Genomic DNA, 22348 nt, shown 5'->3' with positions numbered 1-22348 from the left:
ATTGTTGATTATAGAGAATACATCTTTCATGCTTTGCAAGTATTCTGTATTGTCCCCGTACACATCTATAAACGGTCTAGTACTCAGTATGAAATTGGTATGGTGGGTTCATACTGTGATTGCTGAGCTAGCGACATCTATTTATTTTAACTAGTGATTGATAGTAGGTATAACGTCCCTCGAGGACACGAAATCAGCCAACCATTTAGCATTGGCATCTTACGTCACGCAAAGTCTGCTGCGGACATTTGTTTCTCGGAATCGCCACGGACTTTGTCAATTGGTAGTATACATTTCTTTGTACAGAAATAACACAACACGACATCTCCATCAACATTTCTCAAACACAATCTCCTTATAACAGACGGTGTTTGGTTAGTTGTTGTTAAAGCGCCACTCAGCAATAGTCCAAATATATGACCGAGGTCTGTAAATGATGGAGTCTGGAACAGACAACCCAGTGACTGACATCATGAGCATCGATCTACGCAAATGGGATACGATGACATGCATCAACCAAGTCAGCAAGCCTGACCACCGGATTCCGTTAGTTGCCTGTTACAAGCATGTTCAATCGTAATTTTATGTTGAGGCATTTTAGACATATGTACATTCATGATTCAGTAACGTTGGGTCATTTCTGGCTATTATCAAATATATACAATCATAATTCATTAAGACCAGGTCATTTTAGGAATGTGTACAGACGTGATTCAGTAACTCTAGGTCATTTTAGGGTCATTATAGAAATATGTACAACCATAATTTAGAAAGACCATATCATTTTAGAAATGTGTATGATCGTGATGCAGCGCCTCATTATCACATTGGGGCCTTAAAGGAGTAGGTACAATCTTGATTCAGTTATTCTGGAGAAACACATGGGCTATTGTAGAAAATGAAGTAGAGTTCATGGCCAATGCAGAGCCAGTAGGAGAATACGCCTAATTCTGATTTAGTATCTAGGGCTCAGGGCCACATAGCGCCACTGTATTTAGTGATGTAATACCTTCAGGTGTTGTGAATCCTGTATTGTAAAATCCACTTTACACGGAACATAGTAAGCGTACATTAGCTTTGTGGACAAACAAACTGTTTTAGAAAAAACTTTGAAAAGTTGTAGCTTGCGGCAAGTGTGAGAAATGTTCGTAAGACCATTTCAGACCATGTTGAAATAATCACTACGTTCCCCTTTACGCTCCAGCTCAAAGCCCCGCACACTGTTTGCCAAAGAGCTGCAGCGTCAGTACGATATGTCCCGAATACTTTAAGTAATGTCTTACAAAGCCTGCAATACATCATAAATGTATACGTTGTCACCGGGTCGTAAAAGCAGTCGAGTCACAGTCTAGTGACTGCACCGCTCCCCTCTCCGGCGTTCGTCACCATTCGGCAGGTCCAGCTGTCATCGTTGTCCAGGGTCCTTGTAATCATTGTTGGAGAATTTGTGACCCATATTTTTGTTATTCTCTAGTAGTTTAATTTGCACACTTTTATCATGTATTGATTTAATATATCTTGTCTCAAATGTATTTGCTGCCATATTCATGTTTTTTTTGTGAATTCGATTTTCCCGCAGTAGCACGATTTTCTTGTACTAATAGATATTTCTGATGTATTTGTTATCGTTTTTGCCACCTCAATAATTGTACATATGTGGTTGTAAATCTTTAGTGGTACCGATGCTTACATTCAGAGCTTTATTCTGGTACTTACATCTACTCTATCGGTTTAGTAGGTCGTTTGCTACTCGGGTCTACCCCAAATTAAGAAGCACACTTTGGTCACCCCCCAAGACTATTGCTTACCCTCGGCTGACCAGGAAAGACGTCCGCGCACATGGTTTAAAACCCTTGTTAAAATCATAACAATACAAAAACAGAAATTATGTAAATACCAAACTCACAGATATGTGTACACTACTCACACACAGGAGTCCCAAAGAGGAACAGGTCAGCCGAAATGGCTAAGGCAGAAGGCGACCCCTTAAACACTTAAAGCAACAACATGTGTCTTTACCCTCAGGCGTCTTGCTAATGGGTGGACATTCGAAACTCATGTTTCGTTCATAAGCGGGGCAGTTTTTGGAAAACTTTGGCGCGATTGTCTAGTTTAGGTCAAGTACCTATTAACTGTTGGGACACTTTTGGTCAAGTACATTTTTAATGTAACATATGTTATATTTGGGATAACACTTTCTTAGTAAAGTACAGATTCTAGTACTTTTGGGGGGTTGAGTCCCGTCCGGGATTCGAACCCAAACCTGCCAGGGTGAGGCACCTAATCGCCAGCACACAAAGTCAGCGATCTAACCCACTCAGCCACCGAGGCTTCCACAAAAATGAAATTCCGACAACTGGTAGTCTTAAATACGCACTTTGCGTACCCCTCTGACAAGTGTAAATGGCCGAAAGCTATGAATACACAATGCCATTTAGAAAGAGGTCAAATTAACATATGTTATATTTGGGATAACACTTTCTTAGTAAAGTACAGATTCTAGTACTTTTGGGGGGTTACATTTGACCACTTTCTAAATGGCATTGTGTGTTCATACATTTTTAATGATTGTGAGTCTAAATACTCCGTAGGTCAAGTACCTTTTATCCTTGGGAAGTTTGGGATTTTCCTTGCCTGGCAACTCGTAAACTTCTTTCGTTGTGGGACACGTCAGTCTACTTGCCCTGTTTTTGCATTAAGAATATTACCTGACAACAATAGTAGTTAACAATTTAAATACAAACTCCAGCGCAGCGATGAATTAACATTACACAATCAACTCCACCAGCAAGTTGCATATCACGTGATCGGTCTTTACTATTGTTTGTAAAGCAAAAGCACTTAGCGGAAGCCTTTTATGTTTGCATCATTATTAAGAAACAGAAACTCCGACAGTGAGAAGTATGACAATAGATCTATACCACAAAAATGACTGTATCGCAAGCTATCCGTGGGGTTTCGATGTCTGTACGTGTTTACAACCATTGTAATGAAAGGATATATAAGCAAATGGAAATAGTGTTACACATTTTAGGATATTTTCCTAATAAAAGTTTTCCCACGAATTCATGACATATGCCCGCCTAAATGTGTAGACTTTTCAATAATGAAATAGATGTACAATATGCAAATATGTCGAATGAACTGAGTAAGATGTAAGCAATCGTCTCATCTCCTGGTTAGAACTCTGAGCAGAGAGTGAAGTTAAATGGTTAAGTGAGATATAAAAGAAGAGCTTATATACTCACCCCACTGTTACTAGAATGTCAAGACCATGCCCCAGCCCGGGCTAGGTTAAAACAAGAATTGCAGTTAGATCCGCTATCTGTCCTAAAGCCAAGAGATGCAATAGCGAAGGCCAAACTAACTCTATTTCAGAGATATGGACAGCTACTCGAACGTAGCAGCCAAGGATAAAAATAAAATCATATCAATGTAAGAAAAAAGAAATCATATCAATACAAAAACAGAAATTATGTGAATACCAAACTCATAGATATGTATATCCCACTCACACACAGGAGTCCCAAAGAGGGACAGGTCTGCCGAAATTGCTTTGGTAGAAGGCGACCTCTTAAACAACAACACTCACCCCCACCCCCACCCCCACCCCCACCCCCACCCCTACCCCCCTCCCTCCCACGCACACCCTTCCGTGCCATAAAGAAAACGGTTAACTAGAATGAAGGTAGTGACTAAATAACTACTCCTGTGTTCAATGTACCATGTGATTGCATTGAGTTCAACTAGATATGCTGCAGTGTGTGGTAGAAAACAAACAAACTTGTACGACGGAAAACACCTCAACTCACAATAATCAGCGACCCCGAACATCGGCTATGTTTACATCTGTTACCTTGACCCAACAATGCACTTGGTGAATGTTTTTAGTCACGTCATTAAATTCAAGCAAAATAATATTTAAAAAAAAAACACATTTAAATCCTACATATTGCTGCATGGGTTTATGGATTACCACACACAAAATGGATAATGAAATATGACCTATATAAATAACGTAAACATGCCTCTTAACGCAGGGGTACAGGCAATTACGTGGAAGAGCCCGCCTGTTAGCCCTGTTCGAGGATTTTCAATTTACATCACAAGTCATAACATTACAAGTCCTCGTGCTTTAACTATAATAGTTCAGGGCAAAACTATACTTTATTACACTAGACATAGGGAGACAGAAAATTTTATGTCTAAAATCTGCTGTCCATTTTTCTTCTCCTTCTTTAGCTGTAGAGTATCATATTGTTAATCTATTATACAATTGTAAATAACGCGTGGGAATGACATTCTAAATAGTATTATTCATTATTCACCCTAGAAAAGATCATCCGCATAATTACAATACCAGGTCATTAAACGTTCGCACGGGGCTCTTTTTACATCAGCTGATCGTCGGTAGCACTGTGCAACTCATAGACGGGTAATCTCTAGTAAGGTGAAATGGGCTTTAGTCCGGACTGATGCCGATTTAAAGTGCTAGCACACTGAGATACAATGCCGCAGTTTAACATGGACACCCCACTCAAACACAGTTTACTGACTCCGAGCCGACCAGTTCTTGTTTTAGCCCCTTAATGCCGAGCGCCAGACAGGGTAACAACAAGTACCATCTTTTAGCGTCTTTTGGTATGACGCGGCCTTCCCGGGCCTTCCGCTCTCCGGGCGGACGCTCTACCACTAGACCACGGAGGCGGTCTATATATGCATTGACACACTACACATGCATTGAAAACTGTATTATTGACATATTTCACTCGAGTTTTGTACAGTTGCCTATTGTATTGTAGTTTGCAAGTATTAACTTATTAAAGTTCAGAGCATCACAAAAGAACAAAACATTATGACGAAAGGCCGTAACAACATTAATCGCGGCGCCTTGAACTAAGTTTGTCTTGGAAACCACCTTCAGAAGGCGACATTCGGATTGATAGTTTTTTCAACAACGTGACGCTACATGTATATGTGTCACAGTGACATATCACTGCATTGTGTATGTTGTACGTTTGCAAAATAAAGGCCTAGTATTGAACATAGGGCACAACAACTTATTTCCAATACGTTTATAGCATAGCAACTAAATGTTTAGATACGATAGCTACGCGATAAATCGCAAAGAACAATGAAGAACGAAGTGTGGTACACGATGAAACATTTCACGATGAAACATTGTTTTATCATCACGTCGTTCCCCATAGATGTAGCTGGGCAACGCAGATAAACGCAATGCACGAACGACCCACCTGTGCATAAAAATGGACACGTCCGACATTGTCCAGATCGGATTCTATTGGGGGAATCATCATAAATCATAAATCATCGTATTTAGATACGGGTAAATAGTTTTAAAGCTTGTACATTTTATCATCATTCTTAAAGAGGCTGTAAATAATGTTGATATCTCATTAACGACGTGTGTGTGTTTTTATCGTACAATAAAACACAGTAGGGAGAATAAGCCACACGGGGCTGCGCCCCTCATTATATATTTTTCCTGCAGCGTTTTATTGTACGATAAATACTCACACTCGTCGTTCATTTCTTAAATATATTAGCAACAAATAAGTGATTTAAGAGTACATGCGTCACATTATAAGGTGGCAAAATGCAGGTCTCATATCTCAAATAAGACCAAAATGACAACAAAACACATGTAGAAGCAGCACGTACAAGTTTCCCGGTAAGCACATAATGACGTATGTGACACGAGGATTTAAGCAACGCAACATGATGGGATGTAGTAAAACATGGCGTCAACTCTGCACACGCGTTTGTGGTTTCTAAAGAACTTGGCTGCGGCTTTGGCAACATCGCCGCGTGCAATATGGTGTCATAAGTGGTGAATTCTCGCCTACATTGTTGAAGGAGTGAGAGTCAACAGTCACGGCATAGCCCTTTGAGTAAGATTTGCCTCGTAATATCAACGAAGCTAAATAAAAGCGCAAACATGGGGGCGACTGTAAGCAACTTTCCTGCCGCAGATGCAGGAAGTGATGGATGAGGAAGAAGCTTTGGGGAGTTTCATCACGAATCATCTTGATTACTGTGCAGTTAACGGATTCTATAAGGTGGTAGAAGGGTGTAAGTCTAACGGACAATCGGAAAATGCTAAAGGACAAAAACAAACACAGCACTGTACATGACTACACTACGCGTCACTTTGCCTATTAAACTGTTGAACCAGTCTCAATCGGATAAGAACAATCCTGTGAAAGTTCTCTTGGGACTTTCATTGTGGAAGCATTAGTGTCCAAGCAGACTTAACAAAGCCAGACAAACTGTACTAAAACGAGGGGGAAAGTATCAGCTCATGGGAAGGCAGGGTGAGAAGCAGAGCGTTCAACTGTAAGTATGGTGAGTATTGTCAGTTTGTAGATCAAGTAGGATCGCTTCCTCGCTGGACCAACTGATGAAATACGACAAGGGAAGTTGAATAATAATGGCCACAAGGACAAAGATGGCAATATCATTTTGACCAGATAAGTAGTAGAGATGGCCAAGAACCATGAGTCATCAATGGATACGACAAAGCTGAATGCGACTGGCGAGGGCCGATCAGGAGTCAACTGGCCACACATGAAACCAACGCCACAACCATGGGCAGGATCAAGGGGAAGTTATTCAAGAGGAAGAGGCACAGCTAATAACAGATATGGATTCAGCCCCACAGGGGCCACAGCACAAAACAGGGAACAAAATGAATGTTGAAACTGTGGTGCATATCCAGGACATAGTAGAGGCAACTGCAGGACAGTGCAGTTGAAATACATTTGTGGCAGTTTTGGCAAGGAGGGACATATTTGCAAGGTTGTGTCTGTCAGTGTGGTCAAAACAAAGTGTTGATACAATGGATGACAATGATGACGAGCAGACAAGATGTCATCGATTGTTTGCGGTGAATCAAATGGTGAACAATGTCTTCCATAAGGGGAGAAAGTTCTCCGTCGAACGGAAACTATCAGCTGCAGGACATATATTCATCGAAAAGGTTCAGCTTGACTGCATCAACAGCAAACACAATGGGCGTAAACAACAGTAAGCACATGTGTCAACAATGGTACCCGAGAAGGCGCCTAATGAACAAACAAAGCTGTCCTCAATACATACTGTGGTGCTGTTATCAAGCTAGCTGGAAGGATCGGTTTAATATGTGAAACACAGGGCTTTTAAATTATAATTTGAAATTTTGAAGAAGAAGGACATGCGGGGTTAGTCAGCTCTTCTATGTGAGTCAGATTGTGTTAAGTTAGGCTGCATCAGCGTGAATGGCTACAATTCAATGACCAAAGTAGACCATGTAATACTTGTCAGCCGACCAAGGGAGAGAGCTTACAGAGAAACAACAGACAAAGGCAACTCCTTCAATTCCAAAACAACTAGTAAACCAATGAACTGTATGAGACTGTATCACAATTCATTCAGAACCGAACTGGAAGTTATGGAGATGGAAGCACCAGACATGCTACCGCCCACAGTGGATAAAATACAAATCGAACGAAAGCTGATCAAGTTATGTCTTCCCTGGGTGGTTCTGTATCACACGGGTGGCCTTCAAGCACGTCTCAAGCACCTTCTCAACTACACCACTACTATGATTTCCGGCACAAACATTCCATGAACAATGTCTTCGGAAGGATATGCTTCAGAAACTTCACGCTTCTTCCAAAGAGCTCAAGAGTAATATCAGATAAGCTAGAGAGGCAATGTACCGGCCAGGTTTGCAGTCAGCAACCAGGTATTTGTGCTCCATCTGTGCGGCGTGTGCTACCCACAGAGCATCCCTTCCCAAGGAGCCCATGCTATATATGATGTCCCTGATGGGCCATGACAACTGTCACAGGACCTATTTAAACAGTGAGTGAGTTTTGTTTAACGCCGCTTTTAACAGTATTCCAGTTATATCGCGGCGTGTCAGCTTAATGTGGGAGGAAAGCCTGAAGTGATGCAGGTCTCAGACGTTTACCACTTCGGTGAAACCCACGAGCACGGTATGGTGCTGACAAACCTCGAAACATAATTGGGGCGAACCGGGATTTGAACCCACAATCATAGGTTTCTGGCGTGTCCACGGGACACAACTCTGCACAACTCTGCACAACTCTGCACAGCGGCGCCTTTGACGACTGGGCCACCCGTGCCCCCTATTTAAACACAAGGAATAGGTAAAATGTGAGAGTTGATCTACATAGTGATTGGTTTGAGGTTGATTTGAGAGCACAAGATACAACGTCGGAAAATGTCAATCAATTACAAAGGCAAATTTTGCGCACAGTGGGATACAGTGGAAGTTTTGGACAGACAATGGGCCACAGTTTATGGCCATGGAATTTAAGATATTATGATGGTTTGACACTTTCGTATTCAGACCGTCACAATATCTAGAATTAGCCTTGGGAATTAGCTCGGGATCGGGCACCACCTCCTTCAATCCTTCAAAGAAACCAAACAAAGTGTCTATGGCCAGCTCCTTTATTGGGGATTTCTCGACAGGTATTTATATCTAAAATAAGAAATATTTTTACATATAAAGTACAAAGTCATGTAGACATTTACAGTTTTCACAAAAGAAGCAGTTATCACAATAGTGTGTGACATTAAACAACGGTTATATATAAGAGTGTAAATTTCATGATATACACATGTATCATGGGCTAAGTGATAAAACAAACAAATAATAAGTCAGTCTACAAAGATACCTGTGAACAAAGCTTACATAATCTTATGTGATACTTATTTTCAGCCACTCCTAATTATGATTACGCCTTGCTAAATGGTACTGCCAAAAGGTATATCGTATTTACGTATAAACCTAGTTAAACCCAATATCAGTATCGAATGTACGCAGATTTAAATATAAATAACAACATGCGTTGGCTGTAACTTCTGAGCATATATCATTCATTGTTTTATGCTGGTATATGTTATACTTGAAGGCCATATCTATAATTTATCTAAACTACCGCAGCAAGCAAACTATATCTGGTAGCATCCACATACACTGAGTTAACGGGCCCATTAACCAATGTCCGTTCACATCACTGAATGGTATAATATATGGATATATGTCCATTTTAGGCATTGCTCGTAATGTAGACATGTTTGCTGAAGCTGTGTTACAAATGCATTATTCTCAGACCTATGTAAGTTCAAGAGAGTTACCTATCTTATTTGTACATCGCTAACAGATTAATGAGTACATGGATATTATTACTGATTTTAGCTCTTGCTTAGTTGTGCTATTAGCATAAATATGTGTGATATAAATACATCATATATTAGCTACAGAAATTAACGTTTTCTGCCAGGCTAGTTCCATCAAATATCTCTTATAAAAAATGATTTAAAACAGTCTGGATTCTGTTTATGAACAAGTAATACATGCAATGTATTGTATGAACAAGTAATACATGCAATGTATTGTTCATCATAGAATCCTTACATTAAAAGATAATGTACATACCTCGTGTGATATAAAAGGTCTGATCAAAGTGAGGTAGTTCGTCTGCATTTACACGACATTTTCACATATACAAATTAACTGAATCACACTAAAATATCAACACGCAGATAAAATACACAGCTTGCTACCACGACACCCGAGTGTAAACATCTTATTTCCGACTCTGAACATGTTTGATATTCAATATATGCTATACCGTGGAGTTAATACTTAAACGATAGTTTTGTCTAAACCTTACGTACATACATTTGACAGATAAGTCCGTTAAATAGATACAAACCACTTAATATATTTGCACTTATACGTGGTCAATAACATAAGATTAAATACCTTTAAAGCTGATAATATTGCTCCACATACGATACAAATTATAAAACAATTTAACTTATAAATTTAGAGAAATAGTAAAGTGAACATGACTTACCTTCAAAGAAACCAAACAAAGTGTCTATGACCAGCTCCTTAAGATTGGGGATTTCTCGACAGTGAGGTACCCCCGGGGCAAGCCAGTATATATACTCTAGACACCTTGAATGGTCACGAATTTACTGCATGTTCAATTATCAGCTGGATAAGAAAATTTAAGTTCGTGCGCCGAGAATAGGGATTAAGGCTTTCTTAAGAGGTTTGGCCAAGTGATGTCCACATAAGTTGAATAATAATTGATGAAGTAGTCCGAAAATATTGATATGAGTTGGGCGTATCAGCAAACGTGTGACAAGCACTCATTGGGATGGAGGCTGAGACACGTACAGATAGATAATACTGACCATGCTCCAAGGATGTTATGTAATTTTCTAGATAGCTGTGACCTTCACATGTGAGACTGATTGAATACAACACCTTACATTTAACTTGATATAACACAATAAAGACTATTACCACAGTTAACTATCATATAAATATTGAGGGAAAAATGACCAATTTTACAACTATGAAAATTTGAATTCTGACATGTGACACGCTCACCATACAGGCAAAGGAGAGTCCTTCGTCAAAGAAGCAAAAAATACATGAAGAAATTTAACCTGGTGGAGGGCTTGTTGGGAATCCCCAAAGTGAACACAACATAAGCAAAGATGCGTGGAAAACACATTCTTATGAGGCGCTGCCGACTCTAGGTTACCATCAGAAGCATCATCGCCAGCCGTCCCCTGCCCTTAGTGAAGTCCAGCAGTCAGAGGCACCAAGTACGTCTCGGCATCGTGTTTGCATTATAACATACTAACTACTCGAGTCCAAGTCCATTCATGGCCATGCAAATACGCTTATCATACTGTAAATAATAGCACATTTTGAAACCATCAAAAAAAGTAAAAATACATATTTCGGAATAATATTTAATATCACACAGAAATATAACGAGTTATTATGTACGACATTTGATAGTACGTAGAAATACTCGAAACAAGGACAGCAGGCATTTTCAGCCGCTTGTAAACATTCAGCAAGTGTAATTTAAAGCGAAAGCATGTAACAGATCGCAGAGTTGGTTTAAACACAACAATAAAATAACAGATCAGATAGCCAGTATTATATTGGCAAGTGTATGTAATCAATACTGAGGCGGGGATGTGACAGTTCCGCTTGGATGGGATCGGTTTCACTTTCTCCGAGGGAACAGCCACGCTGCTCTGGGCAACAGGATATGTTTGTTTCTCATAGGAAACGGTGTTCTGGGGCCCGTTCCACAAAGCAATCTCAGCACTAAATTAATCGTAACGCCCATACTTTAACAAAGCCGTACGGCAGTCATAGCGATAGATAGCTTTTAGGAACAGCGCCCTTGAAGACAGAATATGACATTTGAGGAGTCGCATCGATAGCGCCACTGTCATTGGCAGTGTATCCTTTCCTAAGGCTTGTCAAGGAGATCCTTTATGTGGAAATGCAGCAGAAAAGAAACTAAGGTAAATAACACTTTGGTAGGGGAAGTAACTCTTATGTCAGAAATAGTACTAGGAATAAAAAGTGATAATCTACCAAGTCACTCGCTATGGTTTTTATTTTAACCAATAAATACATTATTTTATCCTTAGAAATCTAATACAATGGACCGTGCATTTAATTACTTTGGATTGTGCATCATTCTAATTTAAGCAATTAGTTCTCATCCATTATTTATGGTTTACCGACATATTCACAACACGATTCCAGCAATAGGACGACAACCTTTAATTCGAGTGTGGACCTGACAGACCAGTGATACATAGTATGAGCATTGTGCACACGCCGTCGTGGAGCGATGACACGCAATGAACCAAGTCACCGAGTCTATTATGTCGCCTCGGGTGACACATAAATGTTGTCGGGGACCTATTCTAACCCGGAATTCCAACGAGACCTCGCCGACTGCTTACATGCATGACATCAATGGTTCTAACTACGACTGTTCAGTATATACACAGTTGGCTCACGTATGAATGTGTCTTGTCCCCACCGATCGACAACACTATTCACAATCCAATTACAAAATGCCTTTTCAAAAGTGCTATTCAACCTATTCAAATAAGCAGTACATCTGACACACTATTAACAGTACGGTTAACAGCATACGGTTTATATCATCGCAACAGGTGACATGAAGAACTTACATGTGTATGTAAATGTATGTGGAGGTCGTTCTAATCGTGGACTAAAAATACGTTCATTCCCACATGTGTTGTTCACTGAATAGGATGAGAAGCTAGCACGGCTTAAGAGTGAGTGAGAGTAACGGTATTCCAGTTACATCGTGTCCGCTTAATTTTGGAGGAAAGTCCGAAGTGATGCATGGGCTGTTCACTGAATCGGATGAGAAGAAGTCAGTATTGTGTAATCAGGAGTCGGTGAATGTGGTCCACTGTATTTCCAGTTGAAGTATGAAAAACACATTTGATTTTGGCAAGATGAGGATTAGGTTCATTGACCCGGTAACCTCTCCTCCCGGATACCCGGGATAAACGTCATGTGACCTATTGAGGTTATATATACAGGTGTACATACACCGTCAGCGAGCTTGTGAATACAACCCACATAGCGGCCGCTGTTGACAGTGATATAGGTTTTGAAGACTGAAACTTAAAAGAAACGCACAGAGAGAGCTTCCTTGTTGTGCACCCTGTGCATGATACCATCAAGAGGAGATATCGTATTGAACAGTTTGTCGTATTCCAACCACTAGTTCATAAGGATGGCAATTAGCAAAACGCTTAAGGATCTGTGGAGAATTAGGACATTACTGATACTGTTTCTTACCCCGATTCTGTTATTGCCGCTTCCTGTACTAATACCTACGAAGGTAAGTATCAACTCACTTCATTATTCGGTTGATTTTATTAGCTTGATGTACCGTGATTTGCGCTTTTAATGTAAATATTCAAAACTCGATGTTTACAATGTGCTTAGTTCATACGTGTTTAGTTTATACGTATTATGTATAATGGGTTGTGGTGGTGAGGTGAAATGGGGTTTAACGTCGCGTTCATGATTATTGCACTTTTATAAAGACGTGCATGGGCGCGTGTGTGTGTGTAATAGTCCGAAATAGTGCCTATTTCATAGTACTAGCCTAGTGATATATCATGCCACAGTTTAACAAAAATACACCACTCAGACACAGTGTACTGACTCCGGATTGAGGGGTTTAACGTCGCGTCCAAGATGGTTGCACTTATATAGCGACGTGCATGCACGTGTGTGTGTGGCTGCTTGTACTAGTCCGGACTGATGCGGATTTATAGTGCTAGCCCACTGAGATACCATGCCGCAGTTTAACATGAATACCCCACCCAGACACCGTATACTGACTCCGAGCCGACCAGTCCTTGTTTTAGCCCCTTAATGCCGAGTACCAGGCAGAGTAACAACAAGTACCATATTTATCACGTTTTTTTATATGACGCGGCTGGGGATCAAACACCCGACGTTCCGCTCTCCGGACAGACGCTCTACCACTAGACCACGGAGGCGGCCTTGTATAATGGGCGTTGGCAGGGTTACTGTCATTCCGTTTGAAACGTGTTGCATAAGCCTTGTTGTTGTCAGTCGTACGTACGAGCAATAACGTGTTAATACAAAATACAATACACATGTTGGTGACAGAAAGCTACTATCTCGCCAGTTAATATTCTCTACCATGCATTGTTTGTTTGGTGTATCACTCCACAGTCTGCATATTCCAGCTATGTGACGGCGATGGCAATATATACCTTTATCTCGACAATTTTTCACATATTCATAATGATGAACAGAATTTTTTATTGGTTATGTATTCAACAGTAAGCTCTGATCGTGTTGTCGATCCCAGTTTAAAATATATTTTGCATCTACCAGCTGTTGAAAACCAACTGTGTCCGACATGTGTGACAACGTTCTGGTTGACTTGTATCAAATGACAATCGAGTGTTTTGCTTGGTTTTATGTGTGTGTGACATCCACTGATTATATCCTGAACCAGACTGAATTATTAAAAGCCAACGTAAAAAAACTTGACAATGATCGCGTAAAACAAAATCGTAAAGAAGCTAAATCCGTTTTCATCCATATTTGGCAAAGCATGGGTACTCAAGCACTTTGGTTTTGAATTTGTTTTATGTTAGAAAACAGCATGAAATGCACTGGTGATTGTATTAACAGACAAACTGCAGTATATCTAAGTTAGCTAAATATAACAACTGGTCCGAGCCTACAGCCCCTTTAACCACAGCGACACATCTACATCTTACACTCTGCGTCAGGTAACGGTTACAGTTGTAAATAAGTACAGTGACAATAAAGACAATTGAATTTCGTATTGTATATAACATAATGCTCTGTATTCTCGACATTCATTTGACGTACATTTGACGTACATTTGACGTACATTCAACGTTATGGATAATGGTACATCTCAGTGATGTCGTAAACATCGGATGCCAACAGGGCTCTAGACCGTGAAGACATGTTTCCTGATAGAGGATAAATAACTTGTCATACTTGACCCGCACTTTTGTTGATGGTGCACATTTTACAGGTGTTGAATTGTAAATATGTTGAATTGAAACCTCCAGGGTAAATGCTGACTTGAAACCTCCAGGGTTAATGCTGATTTGGAACATCCAGGGTTAATGCTAACTTGAAACATCCAGTGTTAATGCTGATTTGAAACATCCAGGGTTAATGCTGAATTGAAACCGCCAGGGGCAATGCCGAATTGAGACCTCCAGGGGCAATGCCAAATTGAAACCTCCAGGGGCAATGCCTACTTGAAACCTCCATAATTCGTGAATGTCCCAGCTCTTCACATGTTGACATTCCCGTTCGTTATAGTAAGCTTGTTACTGTTGACTGTATTCACCTCAAGCAAGTTGAGTAACCAGGTCCAGTACATGCGAATCAGAAACTTATTACATTTGATAACAACCTAATTGGGATCCAATTCGATATTAAAGCGTTGCCATTCATCACAATGTTAACAATGCGCAAACAAAAAATAAAATCATAACTATGCTAATTGTGCAAGGCAATCTGTTTGTCACAAAACTTGTATCAATAAATGATACTACTTTCACAAGTTATGTGATCTCTTCACAGTTACTAATGGTCCGTATGTATTGACAATGTTGGTTGGTTTGTTGTTTAACGCCGCACTCAGCAATATTCAAGCTATATGACGGCGGTCTTTAAATAATCGAGTCTGGACCAGACAATCCAGTGATTTACATCATGAACATCGATCCAAGCAAATGTGATCGATGACATGCATCAACCAAGTCAGCGAGCCTGGCCACCCGATCCCATTAGTCGCCTTTTACGACAAGCATAGTCACCTTTTACGGCAAGTATGGGTTCCTGAAGACCTATTCTACCCTGGAATCTTCTCGGGTCGTATTGACAATGTAAATTGTGACACAAAAGCTTAAACACATGTACATGTCAGACATTAACGTACTTCAACGGGACCGAAGAAGCCAATAAGAAGCTCCTGACCGACATACCTCCTTCACATCCTTTAAGGTCTTCATGGGTTGGGGAAGCCTAGTGGTTGAAGCGTTCGCTTGTCACGCCGAAAGCCCAGGTTCGATTCCCAAAATGGGTAAATTGAGTGAAGCCAATTTCAGGTGTCCTTATTAAAACACTCACTCACTCACTCACTCACTCACTCAGGAAACATTATATTCTGTTCTATATACAATTCACATGTCATGGAGCCCTCAACGCATAAAGAACAAATAAAATGTCCTGATATTTCCCTGTTGAAGTAACGTTGTTGTACAAAATACACTACATCAGTGTGACCCTGCTGACCTTCAGTTGAACAGCAACCGTTGATATTTATAGCTACATCTCCCTCACACGCACATATACACACAGGTTCACACACTAACACACTGGCACACACACACGCACACACACACACACACACACACACACACACACACACACACACACACACACACACACACACACATTCACACACATTCACGCATACACGCACGCACACGCACACACACACGCACCACCCGTGTCCAACATTGCTCTTGGATCATACAGGGAAATCCTCGTCAACAACTGTGACCTACATGACTTTTGTACCCTCATTATTGTTGCTGCCTTCATTTCCCGTCTCTGTGAAGTTTGTCCTTAAGTTTCTTATGTGGGGTAGTGGTGAACAAAGTTGAAAAATCAGTTGTTTTGACATAATTGAAACTTGTTCTTGTTTGAGATTGTAAAATGTCAAGCAATCGTCTATTATTAACACTTGGCAGCATACATTTCCTTGTACAGAAATAACACAACACGACATCTCTGCCTGAAACCAGTTCACCGCTAGGAATCACATCAACATTTCTCAAACACAATCGCCTTATAACAGTAAGTGAGAACAGCGATACTATTCTGGTTTTTTTTGCCTGTTTGTTTGTTTGGTTGCTGTTAAAGCTCCACTCAGTATGACCGTGTCTGTAAATAATCGAGCCTGGAACAGACAATCTAGTGACTCACATCAAGAGTATCGAGCTACGCAATTAGGCTATGATGACATGCATAAACCAAGTCAGTGTGCCTGTCCACTCGATCCCGTTAGTCGCCTGTTACAAGCATGGGTTGATGAAGATCCATTGTGACCCGGATCTTCACGGGTGGCTTATCAGTAAATGGGAATGAGGGCGACATAACAATGCAACTTCCTTGAAGCTGTGTATCATTACAGTATATCTCGTTAGGGTTCAGTTCTTTCCAGGATTTCCGTTGAGGTCAGGGCCTATTACGTTTTGACACAGCACACTTTTCCAGGTAATGCAATTTATAAAAAGATTTCAAAAAGGAAGTTTTTAAACTTGATTACAAACCGAAAACTGAATTGTAATGAAGTACATCTGGTACATCAGCCTTTATTTGTTTGCCTTCAAAGGAACGTGAACAAAAAAATTCCAGTAACTCCAGATCATTTGTAAATATTTGTACAATCGTACGTAAGTGTCGTGTTGAGGCATTTTAGAAATAGGTGCATTCATGATTCGGTAACTCTGTGTCATTATGTCTCTTATAAAATATATATATAATCATAATTCAGTGAACCCGGGCCATTTTAGAAATGTGTACAATCGTGATTAAGTAACTCCGGGTCATTTTAAGGCCGTGACAGAAATATTTACTATCGTGTCGCAGTAATTTCGGGTAATTAAGTAAGTGCGGATCATTTTTGGGTAATTATAGAAATATGTGCAACCGGAATTCAGTAAGTCCAGGTTATTTTAGAAATGGGTACAATCGCCATTCAGCAATTCACGTCGGGGCCTTAAAAGGAGTAGTTTGAATCATGATTCAGTTTCACTTGGACAAATGGAAAATGTACAATGGATTGAGCTCCTGGCATGCGGAGCCAGTAAGGGAGTATCTGTAATTCTGATTCGCTACCTGGACCTCAACGCCACATAGCGCCACTGTAAATAGAGATGATGTAATACCTCCGGATGTTGTGAATGATATATTTGAAAATGTACATTACACAGTACATCGTAAGCGTACATTATCTTTGTGGCCACACAAATTGTTTGAGAAAAACAATTGAAACGGGCTAATTTGCGGCATAGGGGAAATATGTATACGGGCAATTCTTGACTGTGTTTCATCATGTAGGTTAAGAAGAACAAAGTGCTATGTTATTTCGAGAACAAACTGTTCGTAACTTTACTGCAGGCGTGTTTGGACGACACGCACTTGACGTCTTGTTTCCTGCAGGCGTGTTTGGACGACACGCACTTGACGTCTTGTTTCCTGCACACGAGCTCAGTACATGACATGTTCTGGCAACTCGTAAAACTTCTTTAATTGTGGACACGTATAATGAATGTTTTCCTGTTTTCGCATCAAGACTGACAATAATAGTACCTAATAATTTAAATATTTATCATTTGATGATGAACATTACACCACTGCCACAAGCTAGGTTACATATTATGTGATTGGACATTTCTTTTGGTTGTAGACAAACGGGTTTACTGCAACTCCAACAGTGAGACGTGAGTGAGTGAGTGAGTTGGGTTTAACGCCGCCGTTAACAGTATTCCAGTGATATCACGGCGGGTCAGCTTAATGTGGGAGAAAAGCCCGGAGTGATGCAGGTCTCGGACGTTTACCACTTCGGTGAAACCCACGAGCACGGGTATGGTGCTGACAAACCTCGAAACATAATCGGGGCGAACCCGGATTCGAATCCACAATCATAGGTTTCTGGCGTGCCCAAGGGATGCAACTCTTCACAGCGAATGAACACCGTGCCCCCTCCAACTGAGAAGTATGACAATAGATCTAAACGCATTAAAATGACTGTATCGCTAGCTGTCCGTAGGGATTCGATGTCTGTACGTGTCTACAACCATTGTAAACAAAGGATAAATGCGAATATAAAAATAGTTTTAGATGTTACAGGATATTTTTTTTTCAGTGAAAGTTAACGTTTTCATGACATATGCTCACCTAAATGTGTGGACGTTTCAACAGTGAAATAGATGAAAAGCATGTGTAATTTATTGAATGGACTGAACAAGATGTTATCCAATCGTCACACCTCTGCGCTGGAACTCTGGGTAGGAGTGTGAATTGAAATACTTACGTGAGAAATACAAGAAGAGGTTGAATACTCCGAGGCCCTGCGTTCAATTAACCACGTGATATTAATGAGTTCAATTATATATCTGTAAGGCATTTATGCTACATTTTTCATATGGATTTATACGTTGAAGTCAAACATGAGAAAAACGTCTTGATGTGTAACGCCACTCTGAAGTTTTTAACTTATCACGTCAGTTTAATATGGGAGGAAGGCCTGAAGTGATGCATGTTTTCACGTTTACCGTGGTAAGTGTCAATTGTCTAGTCCGTGTGAATAGAAAGACGACTTTAACTCATGTAAACAGTTATAGGAGATCACTATGCAGACGGGCATTTCAATATGGCTTTGTCCACAAACGTGCCGTGATATGATGCTGTATATCAGTAAACAGTGACGTTACAAAATATATTCAATGTGATGCTGACCCGCCCGATTACACGATATATGTGGAAGCACGTGGCGTTGTCGTGACCGGCGGGTCTTATGTTCAGGGACAACAAACTTCAATTGCATTGATTTCTCCAAATCCATTGTGAATGTTTATTGAAAATATAGTGATGCACATGTTTAGACATGTCGACACCTGTCACATACCCACTTACACCTTGATCATAGCCACCTTGAAGCATACATCTACAGTAAAGACAACTAGACAAACCCATACAGATTCTGAATAAAGCTAGTACCTTCCTTTTTCGGCCAGTTCCCATCATGTCAAAAGTCCACTGCTCAGCCATTTAGATATTACACAGACCTTCACGTTTTTAGAATCTTCCGACAGCCTTTCACTTTCTTCCCGGTTTCGATTCCCGACAAGGGTACAATGTGTGAAGCCCATTTCTGATATGGCATTCTAATTGGTATAACTTGTTATATCCCATTCATAAACTAACAGATACATTATCTGGAGTTCTGTCTTGCCGAAGGTTGAAGTTCTTCACAGTGCATTATTAGTTATATATGTCAATAAATATCAAACCTATTCAGCATACTTCTCCACTGGCGACGGTTCGGCTTTCACAGACCTACTGTATCGACAGTTAATTCAGTACACATACAAAGCCTAGACACATACTACCCCAGTTCTTCACAGCAGAGTATTTGCTAACAGGACCGACATTATTATTGATATGGTTCACACGGGCTACATTAGTTTGGAAACACGTGGGCAATCTCCACGAACCTTTGTCACACTGTTTCATGGTATAACCCTCGACCTGTGTGTTTGTGGTCATTCACTTGATGCTCAGTTAATTATTTTATTTCAGGTGTAATTAGTGGTAGAGCTACTCAGATTACCTGACAAAGACTGCAAAATATCTCAATTACGTTCTCTGCTGCCAAGGGGTCAAGGTAATAAAGCACTCAGAGGTTCGCGTCGTGTCTGGGGTAAATATTTAATCTACGAAAGGGTTAAAATCCAGGTATGATGTGGTGAATGTACTACGTGTTATGTTATATGCACGTGCCAGCGCAGCAAGAGGGGAGTGATCAATAGAGTTGCAAAAAAACAGCTATCAAAGGATCAACCGATAAAACATTTATTGATTTCTCAATGTGATCTTGCACGGTGGATTTGTCAAAAGTAGGGGTTTATATATGTAGGTTTACTGAAGCATACGGAATATACCTAATTTGTGCCGACGTAAACACAACATCCTTTGTTCAAAGGATTGCCGATGATACATTGATTGTTCATTGTTATCTTACTCTATAAATTTTAAAAGAACCGCGGACAATATGGGCGTAGTTGTCACGTGTGCTATCTCAGCTGACCAATGAGACTTGAAACCTATGTGGAACACCTGAAACAAACTTACGCGATCAATTGAGAAACGCACTGGGATCATAATATTAGATTGTTACACAGACACTTGACATGGGACAACTTTCTTTGTACAGCTTCAGATATATGGGAAATTGTTCCTTTATATAGATATTGACGGATACATTCCTCGAACATGGTAACTGCCTGGCATTATACATTTAACTTTTGTCGGTTGTAATTACGATATTTTCGTTTTGTTTTCATTCATTTGCGGTAGCAGGAACGCGAGAGACCTCAACGGTGACTGATCAAATTGTTTCATACGTAAAACATATCCGGCAACAGCAATCAGTTGTTCCAAAGTGCTACGCTTATGGTTTTTATTATTTTACATATGTATAGTAAAAGCCGCGACTAAAATAACTCGATATTGGAATATTTTATATCTGATAAAATAACAGTTTCAGGTACTGTTTGTACAATCATTGCAGCAAAATTCGTTGACGTTATATTTATTATTAATAATAATAATAATAATTGATTTGTAAAGTGCCTAATATCCATCGACAGTTGCTCACTGGCGCTGTGACAAGGTTAAAAAGTAATATCTATATACATATGCCAACAATAAGGAGATCTATTGAAAAGCTGAGGTGAAGAAGTGGGTTTTGAGGAGAGACTTAAATGTTTCCTTAGAAGCAGAGTTTCTCAGATTCAAAGGCAAAGCGTTCCATAACTGTGGACTGCAAAAGGAGAAGGCACGGTCAGACATAGCAGAAGTAGACAGAGGCTGATACAGTAGAGTTGTGTATTTTTTAACCGAATCACCGGTAGATTGATGGAAAATGTCCATACAGCTGATTGCTATTTCCAGCTTAGTTTACGAGAAAATACACACGGTAACCTTTATTTCCGCATATAGAACAAACCATGTCTAGCAGATCAGACATGCAAGTTAAATGGTAAATCATCATGTCTAGTGATAATTTATCTCAAATTTTCCATTCTTATTGACCAAGTTTGTTATCACCTGTTCGTATCTTAAATTCTCTGAAGGGATAGTATGTAGTTTTTTTCTGTGCATACTATGATGTTGACCGATAGCTTCACCCTTTCAAGTCGTGTTTGCATTTATAAACAACAAAAATTCATGGCAGTTTGGCTGCAGCTCCTTTCTTATGATATACGGCTTCTCATTCTTTGATAATCGGATAGTCGCTTAGCGTATCGCAGCAAGAATAGTGCCGAACACAAGTCAAACCAGTCGAAATTATAGTCCACAATAAGCAAATTTTGAATCCGCGAAGAAAAAGCCCATCCATTTGTCAATACTTTCAAATTTGGAGTGTTGTTTCCCTTTAACAAAAATCGGAAAACGTAAGTTTGTCTTGTGAAGCCATCTTTAGGCCACATTCGGGTAGATGTATAATTTAATATGGCGACGCTACATGTATATATGTCAGAGTGAGAAATCTTTGCATTGTGTATGCTGTACTGTTGCAAAATAAAACAAATATTGCAACAAATGAGTATTTTAAATGTACACGCAAGACATAATTACAATGTGGCCTTGTATTAAATATGTAGCAACGCAAAGGAGACCAATATGACAACAAAACACACAACATACAGGTTCTGTGTAATAGAAAGTAATGGCATTGTTTTGTTCACGTGTGCCTTCATGTACATGTACTACTAGCTTTCGTGTGTAATATAGGCTTTCCTCCCACATTAAGCTGACCAGCCGTGATATAACTGGAATTCTGCTCAAAGCGGCGTTAAACCCATCTCACACATGGAATGACTTCTTGTTGAATATGTATTGCCATTATGTGATATAAGGACCCTTAGATTCAAATACAACTAAACTAATAATATTTTCTTAGTCCGCATAAAAACATTTTACCATATTCATAAACTCTATATTGTTATGCTATAAAGCAACCATTATTATTCAGACCGAATTGGGTTGGGCGTTTTTATGGGTCATATACATTGTAGCAGTGATATGATCGTTCTAATACCCAAACGT

At 39.9% G+C, this 22348-nt stretch overlaps 1 protein-coding gene across 3 annotated transcripts in view; it reads left to right on the top strand.

Annotated features, from left to right (window-relative positions):
- The window catches only part of LOC139456359 (Na(+)/citrate cotransporter-like), a 66748-nt gene that overhangs the window by 27254 nt on the left and 17146 nt on the right, over positions 1–22348 (top strand). Inside the window, exon 1 of one of the 3 annotated variants that reach the window (XM_071238011.1) lies at positions 12070–12752. The exons of the other annotated variants lie outside the window; for them this stretch is intronic. Coding sequence (XP_071094112.1) covers positions 12645–12752 — 108 coding nt within the window. The 5' untranslated portion in view covers positions 12070–12644. Of the gene's footprint in view, positions 1–12069; positions 12753–22348 lie in introns of those variants that run through there. 3 annotated transcript variants of the gene reach the window in all.

Source organism: Haliotis cracherodii, unplaced genomic scaffold (assembly GCF_022045235.1).
Source record: "Haliotis cracherodii isolate W230 unplaced genomic scaffold, xgHalCrac1.p SCAF_11, whole genome shotgun sequence".
Lineage (NCBI taxonomy): Eukaryota > Metazoa > Mollusca > Gastropoda > Lepetellida > Haliotidae > Haliotis > Haliotis cracherodii.
Note: the sequence above shows the minus strand (reverse complement) of the source record. Positions and strands in the feature narration are given on the sequence as shown.